At 39.5% G+C, this 24363-nt stretch overlaps 1 protein-coding gene and 1 non-coding gene across 4 annotated transcripts in view; one reads left to right on the top strand and one right to left on the bottom strand.

Moving 5' to 3' along the window:
* Positions 1-586: 586 nt before the first annotated feature.
* rcor1 (REST corepressor 1) overlaps positions 587-24363 on the bottom strand; it is a 120385-nt gene continuing 96608 nt past the window's right edge. The window contains exons 8-12 of one of the 3 annotated variants that reach the window (XM_080202540.1): positions 20720-20917; positions 15596-15673; positions 9526-9583; positions 9204-9433; positions 587-2874 (exon numbers count right to left, since the gene is read on the bottom strand). In XM_080202540.1, coding sequence (XP_080058666.1) covers positions 2833-2874; positions 9204-9433; positions 9526-9583; positions 15596-15673; positions 20720-20917 — 606 coding nt within the window. In that variant the 3' untranslated portion in view covers positions 587-2832. The remainder of the gene's footprint in view (positions 2875-9203; positions 9434-9525; positions 9584-15595; positions 15674-20719; positions 20918-24363) is intronic. The other 2 variants (XM_080202541.1, XM_080202542.1) reach the window with 2 other exon arrangements.
* On the top strand, positions 4100-4298 carry LOC145352817 (U2 spliceosomal RNA). Its single transcript, XR_013888591.1, has one exon. It is a non-coding gene; the product is annotated as a U2 spliceosomal RNA (small nuclear RNA).

Raw genomic sequence — 24363 nt, 5'->3', positions numbered from 1 at the left:
AAGGTACCTGACAGGGGGGGTATAAAGCAAACTTTGATACCGAACAAGACATATACCCAGTTATCAACCCATTTCCCAAAATTACCTCCAATAATCCAGGTACTCTCATATTTGCTAATAAGCTTTTGTATTTCCTTATCAAATGCCTTATTGATAGTCATTTAGAGCAATTCTCTTTGATCAGCTGATGCCTGACCAAGTGTTTAGTCATGCTGTTTCTGATGAGCTTCTGAAAATACACTTGTGCCTGAAATAGGAAAACAATACTATTGGGCTCTAGTCTTTTCAGATTAGAAATCTCTTAGAACTTCAGTTATCACAATGGATTGGGATATTAGAGAGTTAGTACTTCTGATCACAGTTTGAGTGTTGCTTGGATTATTTAAATTGTATTGAAATCAAACTGAATTAAATCTGAATAAAATTTCCACTTTCGAAAAGTTATTAATCCAATTCCTATTGATAGCATATTCTTACTAAGAAAGATATTTCCACATTTTCACTTATCAGCTTTTCAGACCTTTTAAAGAGTTTTTTGCACAGAGATGTAAAGATTTAATAAATCTGGTCATAATGATAGACTTTATTCAAACAATAGTTTATTTATCTGCAATCATTCTTTTCACGTTACTTTAGTTAGCTGTCAAGTCAGAAAGAAGTTAATCTAGAAAGAATAAAAACAACCATTGTAAGCTTGTTTAAAATTAAACAGCCACTTGGGTTTCAAATTTAAAAGGTGAAACAAACAATTTCTAAAAACAATGCTGCTTCTTGTGAGGTGACCATTTGTTCCTCAAACTTCTCAGCACACAAAGCACTCTTCCTTACAATCTGCTCACATTTAAAAATTATTTTTTCTCCCACAGAATTTGATCAATTGCTTCCACTTTAGTTAATGCATTACTACATGTGCTTCCACTTTAGTTTATGCGATGCTGTAGGTTCTGTTTTGGAAACAAGTATTTTCACAACTTGCAATGCAGAATTTTGTTTTATCTAATGTGGTTTGTACTGCAGCTATTGTGCAAGTACCTAATGTGTACACTTTATTCCATAGTGCAATTTGGTTTGTATTTTTTACCCCAAGTACTTATTTCAAGCAAACTAAAATGTAGATTTTCTGATCAATTTTCCATTAGAGATCAAATGCTTCACAATTCTTTTTGCTCCCAATCAATAAAACATGATTAGTCAGCTAATCTGTATTTACAGTTATGGCTGTTATATTACTGTTCCAATCTTCACAAGCAGAAGAGATCATGTGGCAGAATCTTACCAGCATTTTTACATGTTTAAACTTAGAAAAATAGAGGGATTTAAAAAGTTAACTCTCCTGAAAAAATGTCAATGCTGTCTTACTGTAGCAAAACTTGTGTGCGTTTTGAGAAGTTAGAGTACAATTTTCCACAAGTGGCATTTACAATTTTCCCATTTGTTCCTTTTCTATTCTATGATGTACATCCCTTCCACATTTCCTAGTTGCAAGGATGCAATGTTGAAATAATAATGCTTCTTAAAAATTTAACAAGAATCCTGCACAATATTCAAAGCAGTATTGTAATATTACCATTTCTCAGTATGGAACCATGGTATAATATGCTCAAAACCTTAGAAATTGTCACATAATTATCTCAATTAAAATTAGCAGTAACAGGCAATAAAATATAAATCTGCAATATAAACACACTGACTTTTTTTTTTGAAAAGAACATCCTATTGAGCACATCAAGAGGCTATATAAAAAACATGCCCAATTTATTGCAAACTAAATCCTTATATTTTTTTTGAAATTCTGGCAAACATCACTACATATATCAGCAGCAACCCATAAAGCAAATTTAACAAACTTAATTTAGAAAATTCTAAATGCTGGGATATTACTCCCAGAAAGGACTAATAAGGATTTGAATTTCAGGTAAATATTAATGTAGAAATTGTAAACACCCATTCTTACACAGAAACATGCATAGACTCAAATGACTTTAATGAACCCAACGGGTCTGTATAGCATGTTGTGCTTAACCCATACCATGCTAAATAAGCAAGAACTCCATGTGGTTAGCACAACAGATTATGCAACGAGTTCAACAGTTCAGTTGTGCCACAGTTTAGTACCTGAATATGATCAGTTTCAATCCAATAACTGCAATATTCAAGTAAAATGTCTCTCCATACTTGATGTGGACATACTACTCTAAAATACTGTACAGCAAAAAAAGATGCAACTTAAATAAAAACAGATCCAATTTTTCTTTTCATGAATATGCTAATAAAAGGCCCTATTTTACCTTCAAGTTTCCTCAGACTGGGAGGTATGTTTAAAGTCTACAATACACAGTCCAAAATACAGTTTTAAGTACCCAATAATTTAGAGACAGTTCAGATGTCCATTTCCTGTATGCCAGTTATATGTTATACAATCATGGCATTCACATTAAATCATAAACATCAGTGAGGAAAGCAAAGATGCATTTGATGGCAGTCACAGTTCCAAAAATATACAAATTATTAATGCCCTGGAGACATTAGTCATGAACTGGTTAAACGAAGACAACAGACATTCACAAGCATTTTTGTGAATTTCCATTTTTTTGAAGCATAATGTCAAATCAAAAGGTTTCTCTATGACTTCTGTGAATAGTGGAAGCTGTTCTGGTGGCAGAGGCAGGGTAAGGCAGAAGCGTCCATTTGTGAACATCGTAGCTTTTTTGGTGTTAAGCTAGCTGGTCCTGGTGAGTTTGTGGAGGTGGTTGGTTGAAGTTTGGCATCATTGGATGACCTGGACTAAACAGTAGTCAACTTAGCTTGTTCAGATCACCTACTGCACATCACTCATGATGCAGAATGATATCTTACATCGAGCACAGAAGGAGCCTGAAAAACATTGTTTCAAAAAGGTTACATGTAAAGAATTTCAGAAATGACAAATTTTAAGATCTACATTAAAAGTTCTGACAACTTTTAGTGGCTTACTGCATCAGAAATCTGATAAGTTATGCTTCAAGTTGATGACCACTTGTTGGAACATTTCTCCATTGTTTCAGCTCTGACAATAGGCATGGTACTGAAATATTAACTGTGTTCACCCTCCACAAAGGCTTCCAGACCTGCTAAGAATTTCCAGTTCTATTTTAGGCTTTTTGATCATTGGGCCAGGGGTATCATAGCCATGTTGACCAGCCCTAATTGATTATCTACACAATCATACGTCATGTTGTAATCAGTGTACAAAAGCAAAATACTACAGAGGATGGAAATATTCAGGTCAGGCAACATCTGTGAGGTAAGAAAAATAGAGTTAATATTTCAGGTTTAAGACCTTAATGTCAGAACTGGACAAATGTAATAACATAACAATTTTAAAGAACATTCCTGGAAGAGATGGGAGGAGAAAACCATACTGTCCCTCAAGCCTGGTCCAGATTCACAATGATCGTGGTTGATCAGGCCTTAAATTCACTTTCTCACGCACTCCCCATATCATCTGAATCCCAGAGACACCAAAAACTGGTCTCAGCCTTAAACACTGAAATAACAGAAAATCCACAACCTCCTAAGATAGCGAACCTCTGGGATTCTCAACGAACCTCGGTGAAGAAACTTCTCATCTCAGTTTAAAAGGATAGGACAACTCTCTGATCCCAGGAATCGATCTAGAGAACCTTTGGTGTAACATCTCCAATGCAAGTAGATTCTTCCTTATATATGGAGGCCAAAACTACACATTGTATCCAGGTGTGGGCACACCAAAACCCTGTACACCTGCAGCAAGGTTCTCTGATTCTTTTACTCCAATCCCTTTACATTAAAAGACCAATATATCATTTGCCTTGTTAACTGTTTACTGTACTTGTTAACTTAGTGTTTCTTTTATGATTTTTAAGTAAGCAGAGGGGAAAGGAAAAGGGGACACGAGCAAATAACAAAAGGACAGGTCTTTGAAATAGAAGGCAGCAGTGGTTAAATGACAAAAGGGGTGATAGAGCAAGGTAAAAGGGAAGGGGAGGGGACAAGAAAGGAAACAAAACAGTCTCGGAGCTATAAATAGCCACAGCACAATTACTAACATCTCTTGTTGGGAAAAAAAGCTATGACAATAATTGCTTCTCGGCCTTTTGGCTAAGATCAAGTGTAGTATCGAGATGCTGTGCTTGGTTGAAGTCACTGGGTTACATTTTAGCTTCACTTGAAGCAATTTTTTCAAGCGGCATCTCGGCCTGTTGGCAAAGATGCAAATGTGATTGAGCCTTGGAGGAGAAGCTATGCCTACTCCAACCAGCTTAGATCATGTAGATCAAGCCCAAGACAGGAGGTGAAAGCCCTGTCTTGTCAGCTTGGATTGGGAATGTCCCAAGTCGTTGGGACTCTGAATTGGATTTGATTTGATTGGATTAGAATAAAGTTTTAAAAAAAAGCTATGGCAAAAATCTAAAATTGTTGAATTCAATCTGCAAGATTGCAAAATGGAAACAGAAGTAGCACAATGTCCAGCTTGACAGACTACTTAAGTTGGGACACTTGGTGAGTGAGGGAACTTTAAAGGCTGATCACTTTCTAAAATCTAGTGTGGTTTTGCATTTATCAGCTTCTAGTTTTGTTCAGTTTTCTGTCAGTGATAAACAAGCTGCCTGCTTGTGGCAGCTGCACAGCAAGTTAATTAGATGGCTCATTAGAGAAAGGCAGCAGACGGGTGATCTTAAAAGCAGGCTTTAAGATTATGGAATGTTTTGAGTGGATACAGAGAGAATGTCTCCTCCTCTTGGGTAGAGCACAACCAGAGGCCATTAAAATAAGACAGTCCCCAAGAAAACCAATATGAAATAAAGAGAGATCGCTTCATCCCAAAGACTGGTGAGAATATGGAACCTGCTGCCACAGGGTGATTGGAGTGAATAGCACAGATACAATTAAAAGGAAACCAGACAAGCATATGAATGAGAACCGAACAGGTGGTTACAATAGCAGATTTAGATGAGCAAACTTGGGAAAAGGCTCAAGTCAAGAGTAAATACTGGCATTGACTGGCGGGGCTGAATAGCCTGCTTCTGTGCCACATATCCAACATGAAAGTTTTTCTTTCTCTGCCTTATCTAAACCTATCAAAATCTTGGATATTCCAGTCAAATCTCCCTTCAACCTTCCTTGGAGGCAAAATCCCTCATCTCTACATATCCTGCCTAAAGTAGGACGTGCAGGACTGTATGCAATTCTCTAGTTGAGGCCTAACCAGAGCTTTTTACAGGTTCAGCATTATTTACCTTTTGTATTCAATACATTTATGAAGCCCAAATCTCTCATGCTTTGCAAACTACTCTCTCTGCCACACTCACTTCTCATTTACCGTTTACTTCATCAGGCTATTCTACTAGCATATCTGTCCTGTTTCAATTAATTACTGGAAGGACGTGGAGTCTCTGGAAAGGGTGCAGAGGTGGTTTACCAGGATGTTGCCTGGCATGGAGGGGCTGGGTTACGAGGAAAGGTTGGAGAAACTGGGACTTTTCTCCTTCGAAAGACGGAGATTGAGGGGGGACATCATAGAGGTATATAAGATACTGAAGGGAATAGATATAGAGTCAATAGTGAGAGACTGCTCCTTAGACTGGGTACAAATACGAGAGGTCATGATTTAAGGGTGAGGGGGGAGAGGTTTAATTTGGACGTGAGAGGAAGGTTCTTTCCGCAGAGAGTTGTGGGGGTATGGAACGCGCTACCGAGTAGGGTGGAGGAGGCAGGAACATTGGACTCGTTTAAGGTTCAGTTGGACAGACATGAGTGAAACGAGGATGGAGGGTTATAGTAGGGGCTATTAAATAAGGTCAGAACCTCGGGAGACCAGAAATGCAGATTTGTAAATTAACGTTTTTGTCTTTTTATTCCGCAGGTGGAGGTCCACCTCGTTGTCAAACGAGGGGCATGCACACGGTGGGTCGTGCGTGGGCTACTCTTGGAGTTTCCGGGAGTGGCCTAGTACTTCGTGTCGGTGTGTGTGCTTGATCCTGGACCGGTAGATGGGCGCCGCAACAGCTCGGTGACTAGCACTGCTAGCTGTGTAGATACATGAATTTGGGCCTGTGTCTGTGGGAGTTTGTGCATTCTCCCTGTGGCTGCGTGGGTTTCCTCCGGGCGCTCCGGTTTCCTCCCACACCCCAAAGATGTGCTCTTAGGCTGACTGGTTTTACCAAATTGACACTATTCTCCCCTGAATCTGGCTAAGTTAGGGGTTCCATTCGTAGACACGCAGGGTAGAATAGGTGTAGGGTGATGTGGCGGCGCGAGCTCGGTAGGCCGAAGGGCCTGTTTCCCGTGCTGGGTTGTTCTTTGTTTGCATCATCCTCATTGCTTGTCACACCTCCAAGTTCTTCATGGGAAAATTTTGAAGTTTTCCTGTATTCCAACATCCAAGTCATTTATCTATTTTATGATACATCAAAGAAAACTGTGAGCCCCAGTACTGGCCCTTGGGGAACAACACTGACTCCCATCCTCCAATGTGGAAAAGCAACCATCTACCATGGCTCTGTTTCCTATTTTTAAGCAAAACCTACCCAAGCTGACGACAACCTACCTATTCCATGAGCCTCAATTTTGTCAATCAGCCCTTGATATGGTTTTATGTGAAATGCTTTCTTAGAATGCATATCAACATCTTGCGCATTCACTTCATCAACCAGATTAGCCAAGCATGCTCTGCCTTTTACAGATCAATGCAGACTGTCCTTAGTTAACTCAAACCTCTGAGTGCCTGTTGATTTTCTCCCCGATTGTTTTTAAAATCTGACTCACCACTGATTTTAAACTGACCAGCCTGTAGTTACTAGGCATTATGTATCAATGAGGGTGTCACATTTGACACTCTCCAATCCTCTGGGATGTCCCCCTTACCTAGAGAAGATTGAAAGATCATGGAAAGCCTTTCCACTATCTCCAATTCCACTTCTTTTAGCATTCTGGGCTGCAAACTATCAGACCAGATGACTTATCCACTCCAAGTGCAGCCAACCTTTCCACTACATCTAGCCTACCAATTTTCACCCCATCCATCACCTCTGCCAACTCTTTCTACCAATATTTTGTTAAGATGATCTTCCTTACTACACTCAAAGTATTCGTTAAGTATTTGTGTTTTGCTCTGCACCTCCAAACACGTCATCTTCTTTGTCCCTAATAGGATCACCCCACATCTTACTATCGCTTGCCATTTACATGCCAGTTTAAGATATTTGGGTTCCTTTGCATGTTAGCTGCCATTCTATCCTGATACTCATTCATTGCCAGTCTTACTTTGCTCTTCACTGCCCTTCCTTTTCAACTTATTGTATTTGGCTTGTGTCTCGCTTAAATAGTTCACCTGACATGCATCACACACCCTTTGTTGTTTCATCGAATCCCAATTTCTCTTGTCATTCAAGGTGTCCTGGATTTGGTTTGCCATTATCAATCTAAACCTCATGATATGGTGATCAATCTTACTCAAATGTCCTCCCTGGCCCAACTCTTATCCCAGCACCAGATCCAGAAATACCACATTCCTAGCTGGACTGAACATACTAGTCAAGTAAGGTCTCCTGAATACATTTCAGGAATTCTCCCCTCTCCTTATCCTTTAATACCCTGATTGATAGTTGTGTAATTGAAATCCCCCAATATTACCATTCTACAGTTCATGCACATCTCTGCAATTTGCTTGCAGATTTCCTCCTTTCTCTATTTGGAGACCTATAGAATATCCAGATAGCACTATCATCCCCTATTTATTTCTAAACTCTAACCGAACGGATTCTGTCCTTGGGCCCTCAAGATCGTCATCTCTTTCAACATTACAATGACTTCCCTAAACAGTAGACATTTTTTCTTTCCCTATATTTTCTGAACATTGTTTCCCTGAAAAGTAGCTAGTTTCATCGTTTAAGTCACATCACCATTATCGTCACTACACCATTTTCCTGAACAGTTACTTGTGCTTGAAGCTCACTGACCTTCTGTGCCACATAATGCATTTAGTCATCCATCCTAAACACGTCCTTACGTTCCTTACAGTTCTTCATAGTCTGCTCCTATCTAATACATTACTACATAAACACCTTGATCAAATTGCTCCTCAATCTACTGTACTTGAGAATACAACTCAAGCTTATGCGACTACGTTCATAATTTAATCCCCTAAACCTGGCATTATTATGCTGGACCTGTGCTGCCTCTGCTCTAAAACCAATTTTGGAGGTGCATCACCCAAGACTGAATGCAGCTTTCCGATAGCATCCAACCAAGGTACTACTGCAATAATATTCCTCCCATTGATTTCCAGCCCCCTTGTGATAAAGGTCAATTTGATTACTTGTTGCACCTCTTTATAAGCTTTTGATTATTTGCATATCCGGAGTCCTGAATCTCTTTGTTCCTCCACAGTTTATTGTATTTCACCATTTAGAAAATTCAGATTGGTCAAAATGGATGTCCTAACACTAGCCCATGTTGAACTCTATTTTTGCTGTGATTTTGCCCACTCACTTAAATCTTTGTATATCTATTTTGGAACTTGTTACTCCCATCTCCATCACTTGCTGTTTTCCTTAACGTACTGTCATCTGCAAGCTAACCTTTCATCCAAGTCATTACTAAATATGGGGAAAAGTTGAGCTTGGCACTGATCCCTGGGGAACACCACAGAACATAGAACATTAGGTTAGTGGGTCATTGTTTTTTAACTGGTCAGCGCAACATCATGGGCCGAAGGGCCTGTTCTGCGCTGTAATGTTCTATGTTCTATTACAGCGCAGTACAGGCCCTTCGGCCCTCGATGTTGTGCCGACTAGTGGAACCAATCTAATGGCCCTCTAACTTAAACTATTCCAATATTATCCATATGCCTATCCAATGACCATTTGAATGCCCTTTTGAATTAGAGTATCCAACACTTATGAACCATATTCCTATTTTTTTACTTCTATATAAATGGTGCTGACCCCTTGCCAATTTATTTTAATACTAGTTTAACAGTTAGTTTGTAGGAAATATTTCCAGCAAAATTTGGTAAATGCTTTTGCAATTGAGAGCAATGTCACATTATGAACCTTTTTTTTGTAAATGCCTGTGCTCCAAGCAAAAAAAATACAAGTACGAAAATAAACTTTCATTCTTCATTGAATATTTGCTTTTTAAAGGCTCATAAACAATGCTCAAGGCAAAGGATGGAGACTTGCCTCTTCATCCTCCTCAGAAAGTTTAGTAGCAACATCTGGAGAATTTTGTGGTTTATCAGCAATGCTTCCATTTTCTTCTCTGCTACCATGTTCTGCTTCCCACTCCTGCAGAACCTCTTCAAGGTTGAAACGACGGCGATAATTCACAAAAAAGTTCTTCACTTGTACTACTGTCTTATTGCCAATTACATCTGATATGGCTTGAAAGTCCCGGCCATATTTTCTTATTGCTGTGTGGGAGAAAGAAATCCTATGATCAACAAAAAGTTCAATTAACATTTTTACATTTTAAATGGTAAATCCATGTGGAATATTTACTCACCTTGCACAGCTAGTAGTTGCTCTTCAGTTGTCCAACGGGCATTAATTTTCTGATTTGCCTAAAGAATAAACTTGCATTTAGTATCCTAAAGTCTTCCACAATCAATTACTTACTTTTAAAAGGATAATCTGAGTGTAGCAATATGCCACAAACAACAAACAAGATTAAAGACCAGTTAACATATTTTAGTGATGACGACTGAAGCATGGATGCTGGCCAGTATGGTACAAGAACATTCTGCTCTCATTTACATAAAATCTTTAAAATCTAACCAAACAAGATTGCCAGGGCCTTGTTTTAATACCTCAACTTAAAGACAGTAGATATGAACATGATAAATTTATCCATTGTTGCAATCGTGTGTTAGCCTGCATCTGAGTTAGTGAACTGGGGATGGAGCCTACAATCTTTTGACTCAGAGGTAAGAATGATATGAAAAAATTCAGGCATTATTTGTTTTAAAATGCAACATCATATTTTAAACAATTCTTGCTAACTGAAAATCTGTAAACTGTTCAGCATTAGCCCAACAATATGCTGCAACATGCCTTATCAAATGGATGATACATTGCAAAATAAATGAACAGCTACATCAGGGTCCCCGCTTTTCTTCAGATTATGTGAATTTCCCCGTACCAGTCTAGCCTAAACTTAATAATTCTGAGAAAAGAACACGCTGAGCATACATAAAAATGTTGCTAAGTTTCCAACAGATGCAATTTAGCCACTTCTACATTTTGTGAAACTGAACTTCTATCACTGACAGTTCATTTCTAGCAGGAGCTAATCTAAATCAATTAACCCCATAATACTAACTCTCCTTCTCCAAAACGATATTCTTATAGAATGTTATTTATTGACACTTCCATAATGCAATCAAAAAAGTTAAACACATAGTTCATAAATCAATACAAATAAAATTGGAATGTCCACTATAGTAGACCTGGTTTGGAAATTAACTGGGAATTAGGAGACAGGATGGGAAGAAAGGGTACACACTGATTCGTAGGAAAGAACAAATTATTGTATACATAATAAATCATTATTTATTGGTAGAGGGATTGAATTTCAGAGCTGTGAGATCATGTTGCAGCTGTACAAAACTCTGGTGCTGCCTGCATATAGTTCTGGTCGCCGCATTATAAGAAAAGATGTGGAAGCATTGGAAAGGGTGCTGAGGAGGTTTACCAGGATGTTGCCTGGTATGGTGGGAAGGTCTTATGAGGAAAGGTTGAAGGACTTGAGGTTGTTTGAGAGAAGAAGGTTAAGAGGTGACCTAGTTGAGGCATACAAGATGATCAGAGGATTAGATAGGGAGACAGTGAGAGCTTTTTCCTCAGATGGTGATGGCTAACACGAGGGGACATAGCTTTAAATTGAGGGGTGATAAATATAGGACGGATGTCAGAAGTAGGTTCTTTACTCAGAGGGTAGTAAGGGAATGGAGTGCCCTGCCTGCAGCAGTTGTGGACTCGCCAATTTTAAGGGCATTCAAATGGTCATTGGATAGGCATATGGATAATATTGGAATAGTTTAGGTTCGAGGGTCATTAGATTGGTTCCACTGGTCGGCACAACATTGAGGGCCGAAGGGCCTGTACTGCGCTGTAATGTTCTATGTCCTATGGTGTTCCCTAGGGATCAGCGTCAAGCCTAACTTTTCCCCATATTTAGTAATGACTTGGATGAAAGGTTAGACAGTTTGCAGATGACAGTAGGTTAAGGAAAACGCAAGTGATGGAGATGGGAGTAACAAGTTCCAAAATAGATATACAAAGATTTAAGTGAGTGGGCAAAATCACAGCAAAAATAGAGTTCAACATGAGCTAGTGTTAGGACATCCATTTTGACCAATCTGAATTTTCTAAATGGTGAAATACAATAAACTGTGGAGGAACAAAGAGATTCAGAACTCCAGATATGCAAATAATCAAAAGCTTATAAAGAGGTGCAACAAGTAATCAAATTGACCTTTATCACAAGGGGGCTGGAAATCAATGGGAGGAATATTATTGCAATAGTACCTTGGTTGGATGCTATCCGAAAGCTGCATTCAGTCTTGGTGATGCACCTCCAAAATTGGTTTTAGAGCAGAGGCAGCACAGGTCCAACATAATAATGCCAGGTTTAGAGGATTAAATTATGAATATAGTCGCATAAGCTTGAGTTGTATTCTCAAGTACAGTAGATTGAGGAGCAATTTGATCAAGGTGTTTAAAATATTAAAAGGATTCGAGGGCATCGAATTTTTTTGTGATGGGAAATCAAGAACAAGGTACATAATTCGAAAATTAGAGTTTGGCCATTAAGGAGCAAAAGCAGGAATCTCTTTCACAAGTGGTTCAAGTTCCAAGTTTAAACTGCTATACAAGTGCAGAGTTGTTAACAGTGCTTTACCTTTTGAGAAGTAAAAGCAACACAAATAGCTCTGTTTTCCAAGCTGGGCTGCAAATTTGAGGTTACTATCAGATCAGCCATGATCTTATTAATTGCTGGAGCAGGTTTGGGAGACTGAATGGCCTACTGCTGCTTGTTGTTTGTATGCAAGTGGAATACTCCATTGTAGACTTTCCCTGAACATAGTTTCCTTGTGGATGAATGCATCACTCTACGAAGTTCACAGCTGTCACTACTGTCAATGGCAAGGCACTCGAGCAGTGGCTTCCAACCTGTGTGTCACGGCACACCTTTACATTTCAAAAAGAATGTTGAGGCATATCTATTTTCTCCAAATGAACTGTCCTCTAGAAAAAGTCTTATTCTAAAACCTCACGAAAACAGTTTTCATTGGTTTCAGTAGTTTACCAGTTGTACATAAAGTACAATACTCCTTATTGCAAATGCACACAATTTAAGTGTTTCCCATTAAAAAAAATCTGCATTTCTCAACGTGAAAGTTCATAATTGAAGAAAATACTGTGAGCAGCATCTTACTGACAACATTACTGTGACATCTGGGCCTCCCTCTGTGAGGAAAGCCTCTTGATCCGGGAAGGAACTGACAACAGGGCAGCTCACAAGTCTTGCTCCACTCTTTAGTTTTAAATAGGCCAGTGTTAAGAGTGCCAAATCACACAGGCAGGATGTGAGAAATGGTGAGTACTGCTATAGTACATATGAAATAGGTGGATATCCTAGTCCCATAACCAACAAAATATATTCAGTGACACCTCTGCAAACATCAGTTTCAGTGTCCGATTCATCCTGGGCTCTGCGAATTCCTCTTGTTCTTTTAATGGCAATTTATTTGACGATTCAAGAGAAAGTGAACTAAATGGATTACATGCACAAAATCTTTCATGTCCTTGGAGCAGCAATAGCATTCAAACTTCTCTTGCAGAGTTTTAAGTTGTGTGGAGATGGAATGGAGTGTGCTTTTGCCAGCAGGATTTGCTGATACCAGCTTGAACATCTCGATTGACTCACTTGCCATTTTTTCCTGCTCAAGGGCCAGTTTTGATTTGAAACCTTGAAGTTTATATGCGACAATCAGAATGTTCTCACTTTCCCCTGTATTTTAATATTCAGCTCAGATGGCTGATTATATCTTAAGGATATTCAAGCTTAGCACACCAAGAATCATCACATATTAAATGTGTGGCAATTCATGTAGAGCTGAAGATGCTTTCAGCACGTTAGGGAGCTTATAAACATGAGGACCTTTCCCTGAGATAGCCATCACACTTCTACATGCGTGACTAAACCTTAGTACTTGGTTTCCATTTTCACACAAAATAATAAACAAACGTGACCATAAAGGGCAGCTCAATGGTTAGCACTACTGCCTCACAGCACCAGGGACCTGGGCTCAATTCCCATCTTAGTCACTGTGTGGAGCATTCACATTCTCTGCATGGGTTTCTTCTGGGTGGTCCAGTTTCTTCCCACAATCCGAAAGATGTGCTGGCTAGGTGCACTGGCCATGCTAAATTCTCCCTCAGTGTACCCAAACAGGTGCTGGAGTGTGGTGATTAGGGGATTTTCACAGTTACTTCATTGGAGTGTTGATGTAGGCCTACATGTGGCAATAATAAATAAATGAACTCTAAACGTGATTTTAAAGGACTTGACTTCCCATAACTCAATTTTCACTGTTTGGTCTAATACTGCAATCAACTCAGATGGCATTGTTTTGGCAATAAGGGCTTCAAGGTGCAGGATACAGTGGCTGACCTGGAGGTCAGGATTCTGTTATTTCACCTAACTCATGAAATCTTGACTTTTCCTGTCATGGAAGTTGTTCGTCAGTGCAGATATTTTTGCACTTGATCCAGTTGAGATGGTTTCCTCTGGAGAAGTTGTGCCACAAAGGATTTCCTCTCCAGTTGAATGACCAGGCAATTCTTTGCAAAAGATGATATTCACTTTGATAGAATCCCCATCAACGTACCTGACATTGGCTGAGAGCTGGCAGTGCCCACTAATATTTGTGGAGCCATAATTTCTCCCAAAATAGCAACTGATATTTTGACAGTGTGCTGTTTGATTGCGTTACCAGAAAGAGTAGGAGTAATTTTGTTGATTTCTTTCACAGAATCAGCTTAGCATTACTCTCAATAATTTTGTACGCTGGCAGAATAAGGTTTCAGCAATGGTGTGTGGGTTCTTCAATTTCACAATGAGCTCAGCCACCAGGTAACTTGCCTCCTGCACATATCTGAAACCTGCACATCATATGTTGATTTTGCTTTATGTTTTGTTCTCTCAAATGTTTGAAGTACAGTATACCCTTGCTGGTGAGTGAATGATGTTTTGTATTGAAAAAGGTGCCTCAACTGACTTGGTACCAATATAACCTTTGACAGCTTCTCGCTGCAAATCAGACATTCTGGGACAATCCACAAAAATCCGAAGGCCAAATAACTGTCACTCTACTGTTTGTGTACAAACTTTGCTTTCTTCTCCTGAGCTTCTGTTCATTTCATTACATCAGATTCAGAGTGAGATTCTTCGCTCTTCAAGAACTTATCCATGGCAAATGAGGTCAAACACACAATAAACACCCTCAAGCATCAACTTACAAGCACAATTTTAGATCTTCTGTAATACCAAGCAGAACACTATCGTGCCTCCTTGCCCCAACGCACCGCAACAAAGAATTAACCAACATTTGGTTGTCTTTTCCGCTCTTCAGAGCCTATTTTGGGGTCTCTACCACAGCTAGGACTTCTTTCAAGCCCACTTGGAGCCTATTTCTCGTTTTCTTAGTTTATTGGTTCCCTTTTTCTACCACTGTCTTCTTCCCTCACTGGGGACTTCTCCCAGGGATTTTGCCTTTGTCTTCAGTTCAGTAGTCCGCATCTCCAAGTCCCAAGCATTACCGTGCCTCCCACATGCGCACCACCTGGCAAGGGCCACACATAAGCAGTTCAGATTTTTAAAAAAAACATTGACTGCGTCCACGTGCATGGGCCTGACCGAACTAAAAGACCAAACTCGTGCAAGTGTGACCTTTTCCCAGTCGGCACTTGTGTGGTTCAGATTACCAACGCAAAAATAATATGAACTGCATATGTTCAGCCCTTTCTCAGCTGGTGCATGCATGGGAGACTCGAGGTTTGTTGGGCCTTGGGGATGCTGACCACCAATCTGAAGAGGAAAGTTAGTTTCAATTGACATGGATTTTGAATTTCATTTAACAGCAGCTTGGGATGCCTTCACAACACACCAAATGTGTCATGGCACACTAGTTGGGAATCATGGCACTAGATGATTGCTTTATAATGCATTGTTCACCACGATCAACATTTAGGTACAGGATACCTTGCAATCTTAGCCTAAGTATCACCAGCACTACTGGATTATCTGAAATTATTATGAAACTTTGTGCCAAACGTTTTGTGACAAGGAAAAAAATTCTAATAGGATAACTAACTAAAACAAAGGCAGATGTCATGAGGTTTTATACAATATGTGGACTGTCTATTTACATGTTAAGAAGTGCCATAAATCCACTCTGTATTCCTAAGGTGCACAGATAATATAGAATAGATCAGTGTGTTGGGCACAGACACCAAAGACAATATATATCACACCCCAATTTTATTTATTAAGGTGAATAGTTCCTTACCTCAGGTGGCTTGAATTCCTCTATCCCACCGTCTAATTTTTGTTTGAGAGCACCATTTATCTGTTTCACATTTTGGATCTAGAATATTAGATTTTAATGACCCAGTAAACATAGAGTCACTGATGAAACTGTCAAAGACAGACTAAGATGATTTATGTATTTCAAACTCTGCCACAGAACTTATTCTCCCATTAGCAGGAGACAGACAAAGCATGACTATATTCTCCCTTCCATATATTCTGAAAGCATCAACTCCTTACTAGTGGACATTTCCTAGGATACGTCAATGTCTACGGCACTATGTCATTCTTCACATGCAAGCCTAAACAGGGAGTGCTGGCGGCCTATTTGATTTTAATGGGCATTAGAGCCTAAGATTACTCTGTTGCACTTGATTGACATCACAAGCAAACACTTATGCAGAGTTTGCTGGATGGTAAATCAGTGGTGTGAACAGCAGCTATTTTTCCTCGATCTAATTTTAGAGCAGGGAAGATAGCACATATAATTCTCTCCTAGCTGAGAGCACAGGCATGATGAGTCAAATGGCCTCCTTCTGTGCAACATCATTTGATGAATTCAGCTTACACTGGACATCACACCAGAGAGCTTCATGGGTTGTACAAGATTCACAAGTTCTGACCATTTTTCTACTGAACAAACTTAGGACAGTTACTTAAGATGGTTATTTTAAATGCATTTTAAGAAAAGTGTATAATAACAACAATGAAATGATAATGCACTTGACTTACATTACTTACAATCTTTGAGGAAATAAGCAACTTGGTGGTTTCTTTTCATAATGGATGAATACCTGACACCCACTGTTTTTGGTCGTGTGATTAAATATTCAGGAAATTAACAGAAGGTGAAGCATTTAAAAAGCCTTTGCAACAGAAGCAATAGTTGAAGCAGTAAGATATCAGAAGAGACACGTTCAAAAGGTAAAATTCAGAGTCGTCTGTTTAAATCAAACAAAGTGACCCACTGAAGCCAAGTAGTATGATGTGCACATCATTTTTATGTTGTTACTGTAACATACATTGATGACTAAGTAAACTTGATCATAACTACTGCTGTTTATAATCACCTAATCTTGAAATTAAGCAGCTTAATAATTCCACACAAGTCTCACCTCAAAGATTGAAGAAATATATGTCAATGATATTGATATTTCAGGTCACAGGGGCAGGGGTTCTATTATTATAGACTTGAGTTCTAGATTGTTCAATTGTAAATACAAGACATTCAGAGCCAATGATATAAGGATACACAAGATTGCTCATGGGAGTGCCTGACACTTCCAAAAAGTGACTGATGTTTGGTACGTTATGACCTATCCAGAATTTTGGTCCAGTTGCAAATCACCCTTTTCTTGTTTGACTACACTGCTGGAGGGGCACACAGATGTTGTTGTTAAATATTTATGCTCTTTAATGCATGAAATTTAAATGTCACTTCATACATTAGGTTGTGTTTGGGTTCACAACGTTAGGAGGCTTTAAACTAATTTGGCAGAGGTATGGGAACCAGAAGACAGAAAAGGCCGAGGTGCATGGCATTCTGGGAGTGTTAGTTGGCGTTGGATAGGGAATAGCAAGTTAACAGGTGGGGTGAAATAAGGGAGAAAGTAATACAGTCTAAGTCAAGGTCACTGTGCATGTATGCAAATACATGGTGTGGCAAGAAAGATTGGTGACTTAAAGGCGCAGATTGCCATGTGGAAACATGAAGTTGTGGGTATAACAGAGACCTGGCTCAAAGAAGGGGAGGGCTTGATGTTAAATATTCCTGGGTACAAGGCATGCTGAAAAGACAGGAAGGTAGAAAGGTAGAAAAGTGGGAGGAATGGCAGTTTTGGTTAAGAAACTATTGCAGTGCTGGAACAAGACAATGTCCCATAGTGGTCAAAGACAAATCTATTTGGCTTGAGCTAAGGGATAAACAAACTGCAATTACATTGCTTGGTGAAGTCCGTCAGCCACCAAATATTGAGAAAGATGTAGACATTCAAAATTGCAAGGAAAATACAGACAGGTGCAAAAATTAAAGCTGGTTTATGCAAGGAGACAGGAGGTATTAAATGAATACCTTTCATTTGGCTTTATTAAGGAAGATGCTTTCAATCAGGCCATAGTGAAACAGAAGATAATTCAGACACTAGAAAAGTTTGAAATTGATGAAGAGGAGACTATCAATGATTAATATTGGAAAGACCACCACCAGTGTCCTTGGATGCAGAAGTGGAAATTGTGGAGACACTGGACTTAATTTTTCTTGGACTCGGGTGGTGCCAGAGGATTGGAGAATTGCAGGCGTTCCACTCTTGTTCAAGAGAGGGTGTAATGAAAAGCCCAGCAACTACAGACTAATCAATTTCAATTCGGTGGTGGGGCAACTTCTGGAAACAATAATAAGAGACATTGATAAAAATGGGTTAATTAAGGAAAGGCAGCATGGATTTCTTAAAGAAAAATGTGTTTAACTAATTTGAAGTTCCTTTGAGAAGGTGATAGTGAGGGTTGTACGTGGATTTCCAAAATGCATTTCATAGTGCCACATAACAGACGTGGCAGATACAACTCATAGAATTAATGGAAAAGTAGCAACATGGATATGAAATTAAATGAGTGACAGCAAACAGTGGGTCGTGGTTAATGATGTTTTTCAGGCAGGAGGAAGTTTCGTAGTGGAGTTCTGCAGGGTCAGTCTTCCTGATACGTAACAACCACCTAGAATTTCGCGTACAGGGCACAATTTCAAAATGTGCAGATGGTATAAAACTTACAAGCATTGTGAACTGTGAGGTGGAAAGGGTAGAATATTGAAAGGACATACACAAATTGATGGGAATTGGCAGACAGGTGGCAGATGAAGCCCAATGCAAAGAAATGTGAAGTGATTCCCTTTGGTACAACAAACACAGAGATAATACAAAATAAAGGGGCTAAGGTGCAGAGGCACCTAGGTGCATACGTATGTCATTGGAGGTGGTAGGACAGGCTGAGAAGACTGATTTGAAAAAAAACACAATGTATCCCAAGCTTTGCTAATAGGAGCACACAAAAGGGTGGTCCAACATTTTCACTGAGTTGGGATGGATGGGGAGGCACATTTATTTTTCATACCCAAGGGGCCGATAAGTAAATTTCAGAAATGAAGGTTGCCACAAAAATAAACTGAATTTCCAAATACAAAAGTTTACTTTTTAAGGAAAGCAGCAAATGCTGAGCAAAAGTGCAACAACATGATAGCAATGAACTCAGTTTAAAAAAGTAATTACAGTAGGTGAGTAAGTGCGAGTTTGTGCATGTATATGTGTGATGGTCGAAGCGAATGAGAAACCCGAGACTGGGCATAAGACAGACACGCACTCATGCTCCCATAGTCCCTCCCTCCTACCCATATATTCACTATGGCACCATGTCTTCCCCAGGCTTGCCAAGACTTCACCCTCCCTGGGCCTGACAAAAAGGTTCTGTGGCCCTGACTTGATCTCAGTCTCCTGACCCTGACTCAAACTTGTTCTCTTTGGGTTTCAGGTCAGATGTGCAGTTCCCCAGGCTGCAATTCATATTGCTTTACTTCCTTCAGCCCAGCAGCCCTCAGCACCCTCACTATGATGTTCTCTGCTCCTCCAATCAACCTGTTTCTCTCCTTCGTTTGCTGCTAATCAGCTCACTAATCCACCTATCAGAAGCAAAATTGTACGAGAAATGGCTCATGCTTGGACGAACTGCTCCTAGAAGAATCTTCCATTGAAGCTCTCCTCTTCAACTGGGATGTTGAAAACTGGTGCCAGGAGCTACAGAGGGGCTTTGTGGGTCATACTTTGGGCAAGCTTGGTACAGGCTATAAGTGTAAGGAGGTTGTGTTAATTGTGTGTAAGACACTATCAGCCTCAGTTGAAGTATTGTGTCCAGTTCACTTTAGAAAAGGGGTAAAGACACTGGAATGCACAAAAGATTCACAAGAATTGTTCCAGGATGAGGTACTTCAGGTATGAGGACACAATAAAGAAGCTATGATTGTTTTTCTTGCAGAAGGGGAGGCTGAGAGGAGATTTTATAGAACTATTCAGAAATCATGAGGGGCCTGGACAAAGTAGATAGTTCCCAATTATGAAAGAATCAAGAATGACAAAACAGATTTAAAGTAATTTGCAAAAGAAGCAAAAGCTACATGAGAATTTTTTTTTTTATTACAGGTAATGCTGTTCATGTTCAGGTCTGGAACTCACTACTTGAGAGTATAGCGTAGGCAGGTGTAAGTGAGGCATTCAAAAAGGAATTACAGTTATCTGAAGAGGAAGAATGTGCAGTGCTATAGCAAGGAGGCAGGAGAATAAAGTGAAGTGCTTATTTGGAATGCCAATGCAGAGATGGGCTGAATGGCCTCCTTCTAATTGAGATTCACTCCAATCAAACTTTGCAGGTCAGCATATTGTGTGAAAGCATTTTTTTAAAATATTGTTGAAAGTCAAACAATTCTGCAGCAGAAGCTATTTCTTGCATAAACTAATCAAATAATTAGCATAAATCTAATTTTGCAAAGCAATCATGCATGGAACTAGCTCAGCATTTAATTTGCAGTTCTATCAGATTCACCTCTCTTTAAATTCACAGACGGCATTTGAGAAAGCAATCTTTTTCATTATTTATATATATTGTCTCATTCCAGCCCTGAATCAGACACAACATTCCCAGGAGCTACAGGGAGTTTCTTTTTCTATTAAGGATTCCCCCCTCTGAAATTGACATGCAAGTTAAGAATTAATCAAGTCAAGAATGGTTTGCAACCATAAACTGGCTATTCTCGCATATTTCACCTATTTTCTGCCTGTTTGCTCATTTTCACTTTTAGTCTTAAGAAAATTAAGCACAGAAATCATGAACTATTACAGTGATACGCACAAATAATATTGCGGGTGTTGTGCATTAAGGTCCAACTTAATAACCAGAAGAGGATCCTAGCTGATAAGCAACTGCATTTCTAATATTGCATGCACGATACTATGAGAAGTGTAACAGAAAGCCAAGTAAGTTTTCTTACTAAAGCTTCTAAAAAGCAACTAGAAAGGAATTCTGCTGAACGTAACTGAAATGAACAAACTGCAGAGCTTACTTGACGCTTAAGTGAGACCAACTCCATATCAAGCTGTCTGAGAACTGTGCTAGCAGCACCAGAACTTGTGGACAATGCATCAAGATCCTCTTGAATCAGGAACATCCCTCTTGGAGGCTTCTGACTTATTCTTTGCTTTCCTTGGACAGTTCGTGTCTCCTTCTTGGGTGGGACACTTTTCACAGTTTGAGATCCCTGCTGTTAGATAAAAGGGCACACGCTAAAGTCACCAGGTGTAGACTCAAATCTTTACAGCACAGGAGACCATCAATTCAGCCGTGCCTGTGCTGGCTTCTTGGAAGGGCAGCCATGTTTAGTCCCATAGCTCCATTTTTTTTGCTTGCAGCCCCAAACGTTCCTCCTCCTCAACTAACTGACCAATTCCTTTTAAAATTATTTATGGAATCAGCTTTTTCAGAAATCGTATTCAATTCTGGCAGCTCATCCACTGAGAAATATTCTCATCTTCCCTCTAGATACTTTTCTAATGATTTTGAATCAATGTCCTTTAGTTATTCACAATCGAGGGAATGTTCCCCCCCCGCCCCATTAGTTCCTTCAAAAGCCTTCACCTTGAAAACTTTTATTAGTCACCTCATAACCTTCTCCATTCTGAGAAATTGAAAAAAGTGACTTTTCATTGCTAATCCAGAACATGTGTTGCCCCATGAAAGCAGACAAATAAAATCAAATCCTTCTTTCTAATGCCAGTTACCACAGGAATGATGGTGATATTTGGTGCATCAAAAAACAGGAGGAGGGACTGAAGAGCATCTGTATTCAACAATTTAAAATCAATTTCAAAACCATCCTAAAAATGGTCAAGTTCCTTTGACTAAGAGTACTGCAAGTTTGGAGTTTCCAAAAGCAGGTAATTCCTGGCGGGCCTGCACCTAGTAGAGGTACATTTCATTGTAGTGTTTCACCATGCAAGTGTTCATACCTCAATGTTAAACTGGAAATTTGCATGGGAGAAGCAAATACCATCTTGAAATTCAAGAGGTAGGTTCAGTTTGTAAAATGTTCTAAATAAACAAATAGTTTGGAAAACAAACTATCTTCATTACTTGAAAACCATCAAAAAAAACTTAGCCAAATGCTGCCAACTAGTGTTTATAATTGCATTGGCCACTAAACTCTTACATGGAATTCAATTCTGAATCCCAATTTCCTGCAATCTCTCAAATGCAAATTGGTTACAATGTAAGAAAACTGTAGAAACTTATAAGTTTATATGCTAAAGAAATGTGGTTAAAAATTTATATCTGTTGACTGAGCACCAACCCTTGCAAAGCTTGCTTCTAATCACTGTGGCATTTTGCCAATGAACTCATTCACATATTGCTTCAAGACAGGATATCCACAAAATTTTCTCCAACTGTTTAAGTGCCTACAAAATGTGGTTAGTAGTGTAATGCATAAAGTAAAAATAGCTCCCAAAAGTTACAGTAGGCATCCTTTCATGTAATTACAAATTGAACAGCTTGGTTAACGAATTAAGGCGGCCCCCACCTCATCTAACAAACTGGTTGTCCACTGGGGGAAATTCTCAATAGAGAAAGGTGCATTGAAACTTTTTAAAAATTATAGTATAGTCTTGCTTGTGTAGCAGCTTAATTCTGCAATCCAAGAGTACATGTGATTCTTTGAATTCAACATAAAGCAATGAATGCAATCAACTGAATTCTAGGGGAATACAACTGAGCTTTCACATTTGATTAGAGAAGACATTTAGTTACCAGCATTTATTATAAATGCTAGGCTTTGATTATCGTTGGTGTTATTTATGCCAATGGTATTTTGCATGAACAAACAAGGAATGCCAACCTTCGAAAAGGCTTCAACAAGATCAGATATAAACATCATTTAGATCATACTGTTTCCTTACATGCTCCATTTACACAACTTTAAACAATACCATACATTGCACATAATTTTTTGATGCATGTCCAGTGCAGAACACAGGAGTTATTTTTAAGTAACAGAGTTGCTGCAGTCGTTACAACAAGGAAAGATTGCTCACTTTGGGTCACCATCAAGGATCCAACAAAAATATACCCTTGTCATAATATTTGAATATCAGTGAAGTGTTAACATCAAGGGGTGGAATGGCTTTCCAAACAGGAGAGATTCTTTGGGAAAGAACAGGGAAGGGGAAACGGGAACATAACACAACACTATGAACTCATTTGAAGCACTTGGGAAATCATTAGGAGGGTGATTCTCCCATCCCGTCGCACTAATTCTTTTTAGTGTGGCAGGTAGGGAGAAGTGTGTATCGACCGATTCACGGGATTCCCGAGTGTTCATGTTGTGACTGCGTCTCCCAGGCCCGAATTTCCGGCAACATCTGCATGGCACCGGGACTCAAATGGGAGGCAGGGCTAATATATAAATGGCTTTCAAAATGCAATTTAAATGTCATTATCAGGCCCGCTAGCATCTCTTACTCCGCCAGGAGTTTTTCCACTTTGGCGGGGTTCAGACTAGCTCTCCATTTTCAGGGAACTAGTGGAACGATCCTGCTGGAGTGAGGCTGGGGCGGGGGGGGAGAATTGGGGCCACCTGAGGGTGTCAGGTAGCAGGGGAGTGGTGGACCCTGGCACTGCCCACTGGGCAGCTTTTAATGACATTCCTGATTGTGCAATACAAAAGGTCACAGTGCGAGACATTCTTGTCTGAAGTTGCATCAAAAAAAGCGTGATTTACACCAGTTTTCCCATGAATTTGATACTTAAGAACGCGAGAGAATTGCTGATATGGCAGGTCCCCTTGACACTTTCAGTTCAACTTTATACGTATGTTTGAATAAGTGATATTTTTATGAGATTGCTTAAAGAAGGCATACAAACTTCTACTTCTCAATAAATGCCAAACAGCTACTCCAAGCAAACTCATCGTGCAAATTACATTGTCCAGTATAATTATATCCTTTTGCTACCTTAGGCACATTTGCATTAGCAACTGAGGGAAAATCCTACGCTGGTACAATTCAGGTATCAACGTTTACAACAGCACACTCATTAAAAGGTGCTTGCAGTAAAGAATGCCAACATACAAGCATGATCAAAATATAAAAATACAAAAACACTAACTGTATTTATGTTGCTAGTCAGATACAAACAATGCAGAGCGAGAAGCTTTGACATGCAACTAACCTGAACACAATTTGGAATTGCTACCAAAACTAATGCTGCAAAAGCAGCATGAATGAGTCAAATCTCATTAGAGCGAGCTACACAGAATTCCTACAGTGCAGAAAGAGGCCATTCAGCCCATTGAGCCTGCACCAACTACAATCCCACACAGGCCCTATCCCCGTAACCTCAAGTACGTACCCTGCTAATCTCCCTGACACTAAGGTGCATTTTAGCATGAAAAAAAAAATCAACCAAATGTGCACATCTTGAGTGTGGGAGGAAACTAGAGCATTCAGAGGAAATCCACATAGACATGGGGAGAATGTGAAAGCTCCACACATTCACCCAGGGCCAGAACTGAAACTGGGTCCATGGCACTATGAGACAGCAATGCTAACCACTTGTGCCACTTTGCCATCCTGGTAAAAGTTCTGAAAATTCAGTTAGAAGTGTAAATTGGACCTCTAAAGAATGTGGTGTTTTATTGAATCAGGAACTGCTTCG

This window comes from Carcharhinus amblyrhynchos, chromosome 14, assembly GCF_965287045.1.
Source record: "Carcharhinus amblyrhynchos chromosome 14, sCarAmb.v2.hapA, whole genome shotgun sequence".
Classification (NCBI taxonomy): Eukaryota; Metazoa; Chordata; class Chondrichthyes; order Carcharhiniformes; family Carcharhinidae; genus Carcharhinus; species Carcharhinus amblyrhynchos.
This window is presented reverse-complemented; position numbering and strand designations above follow the sequence as displayed.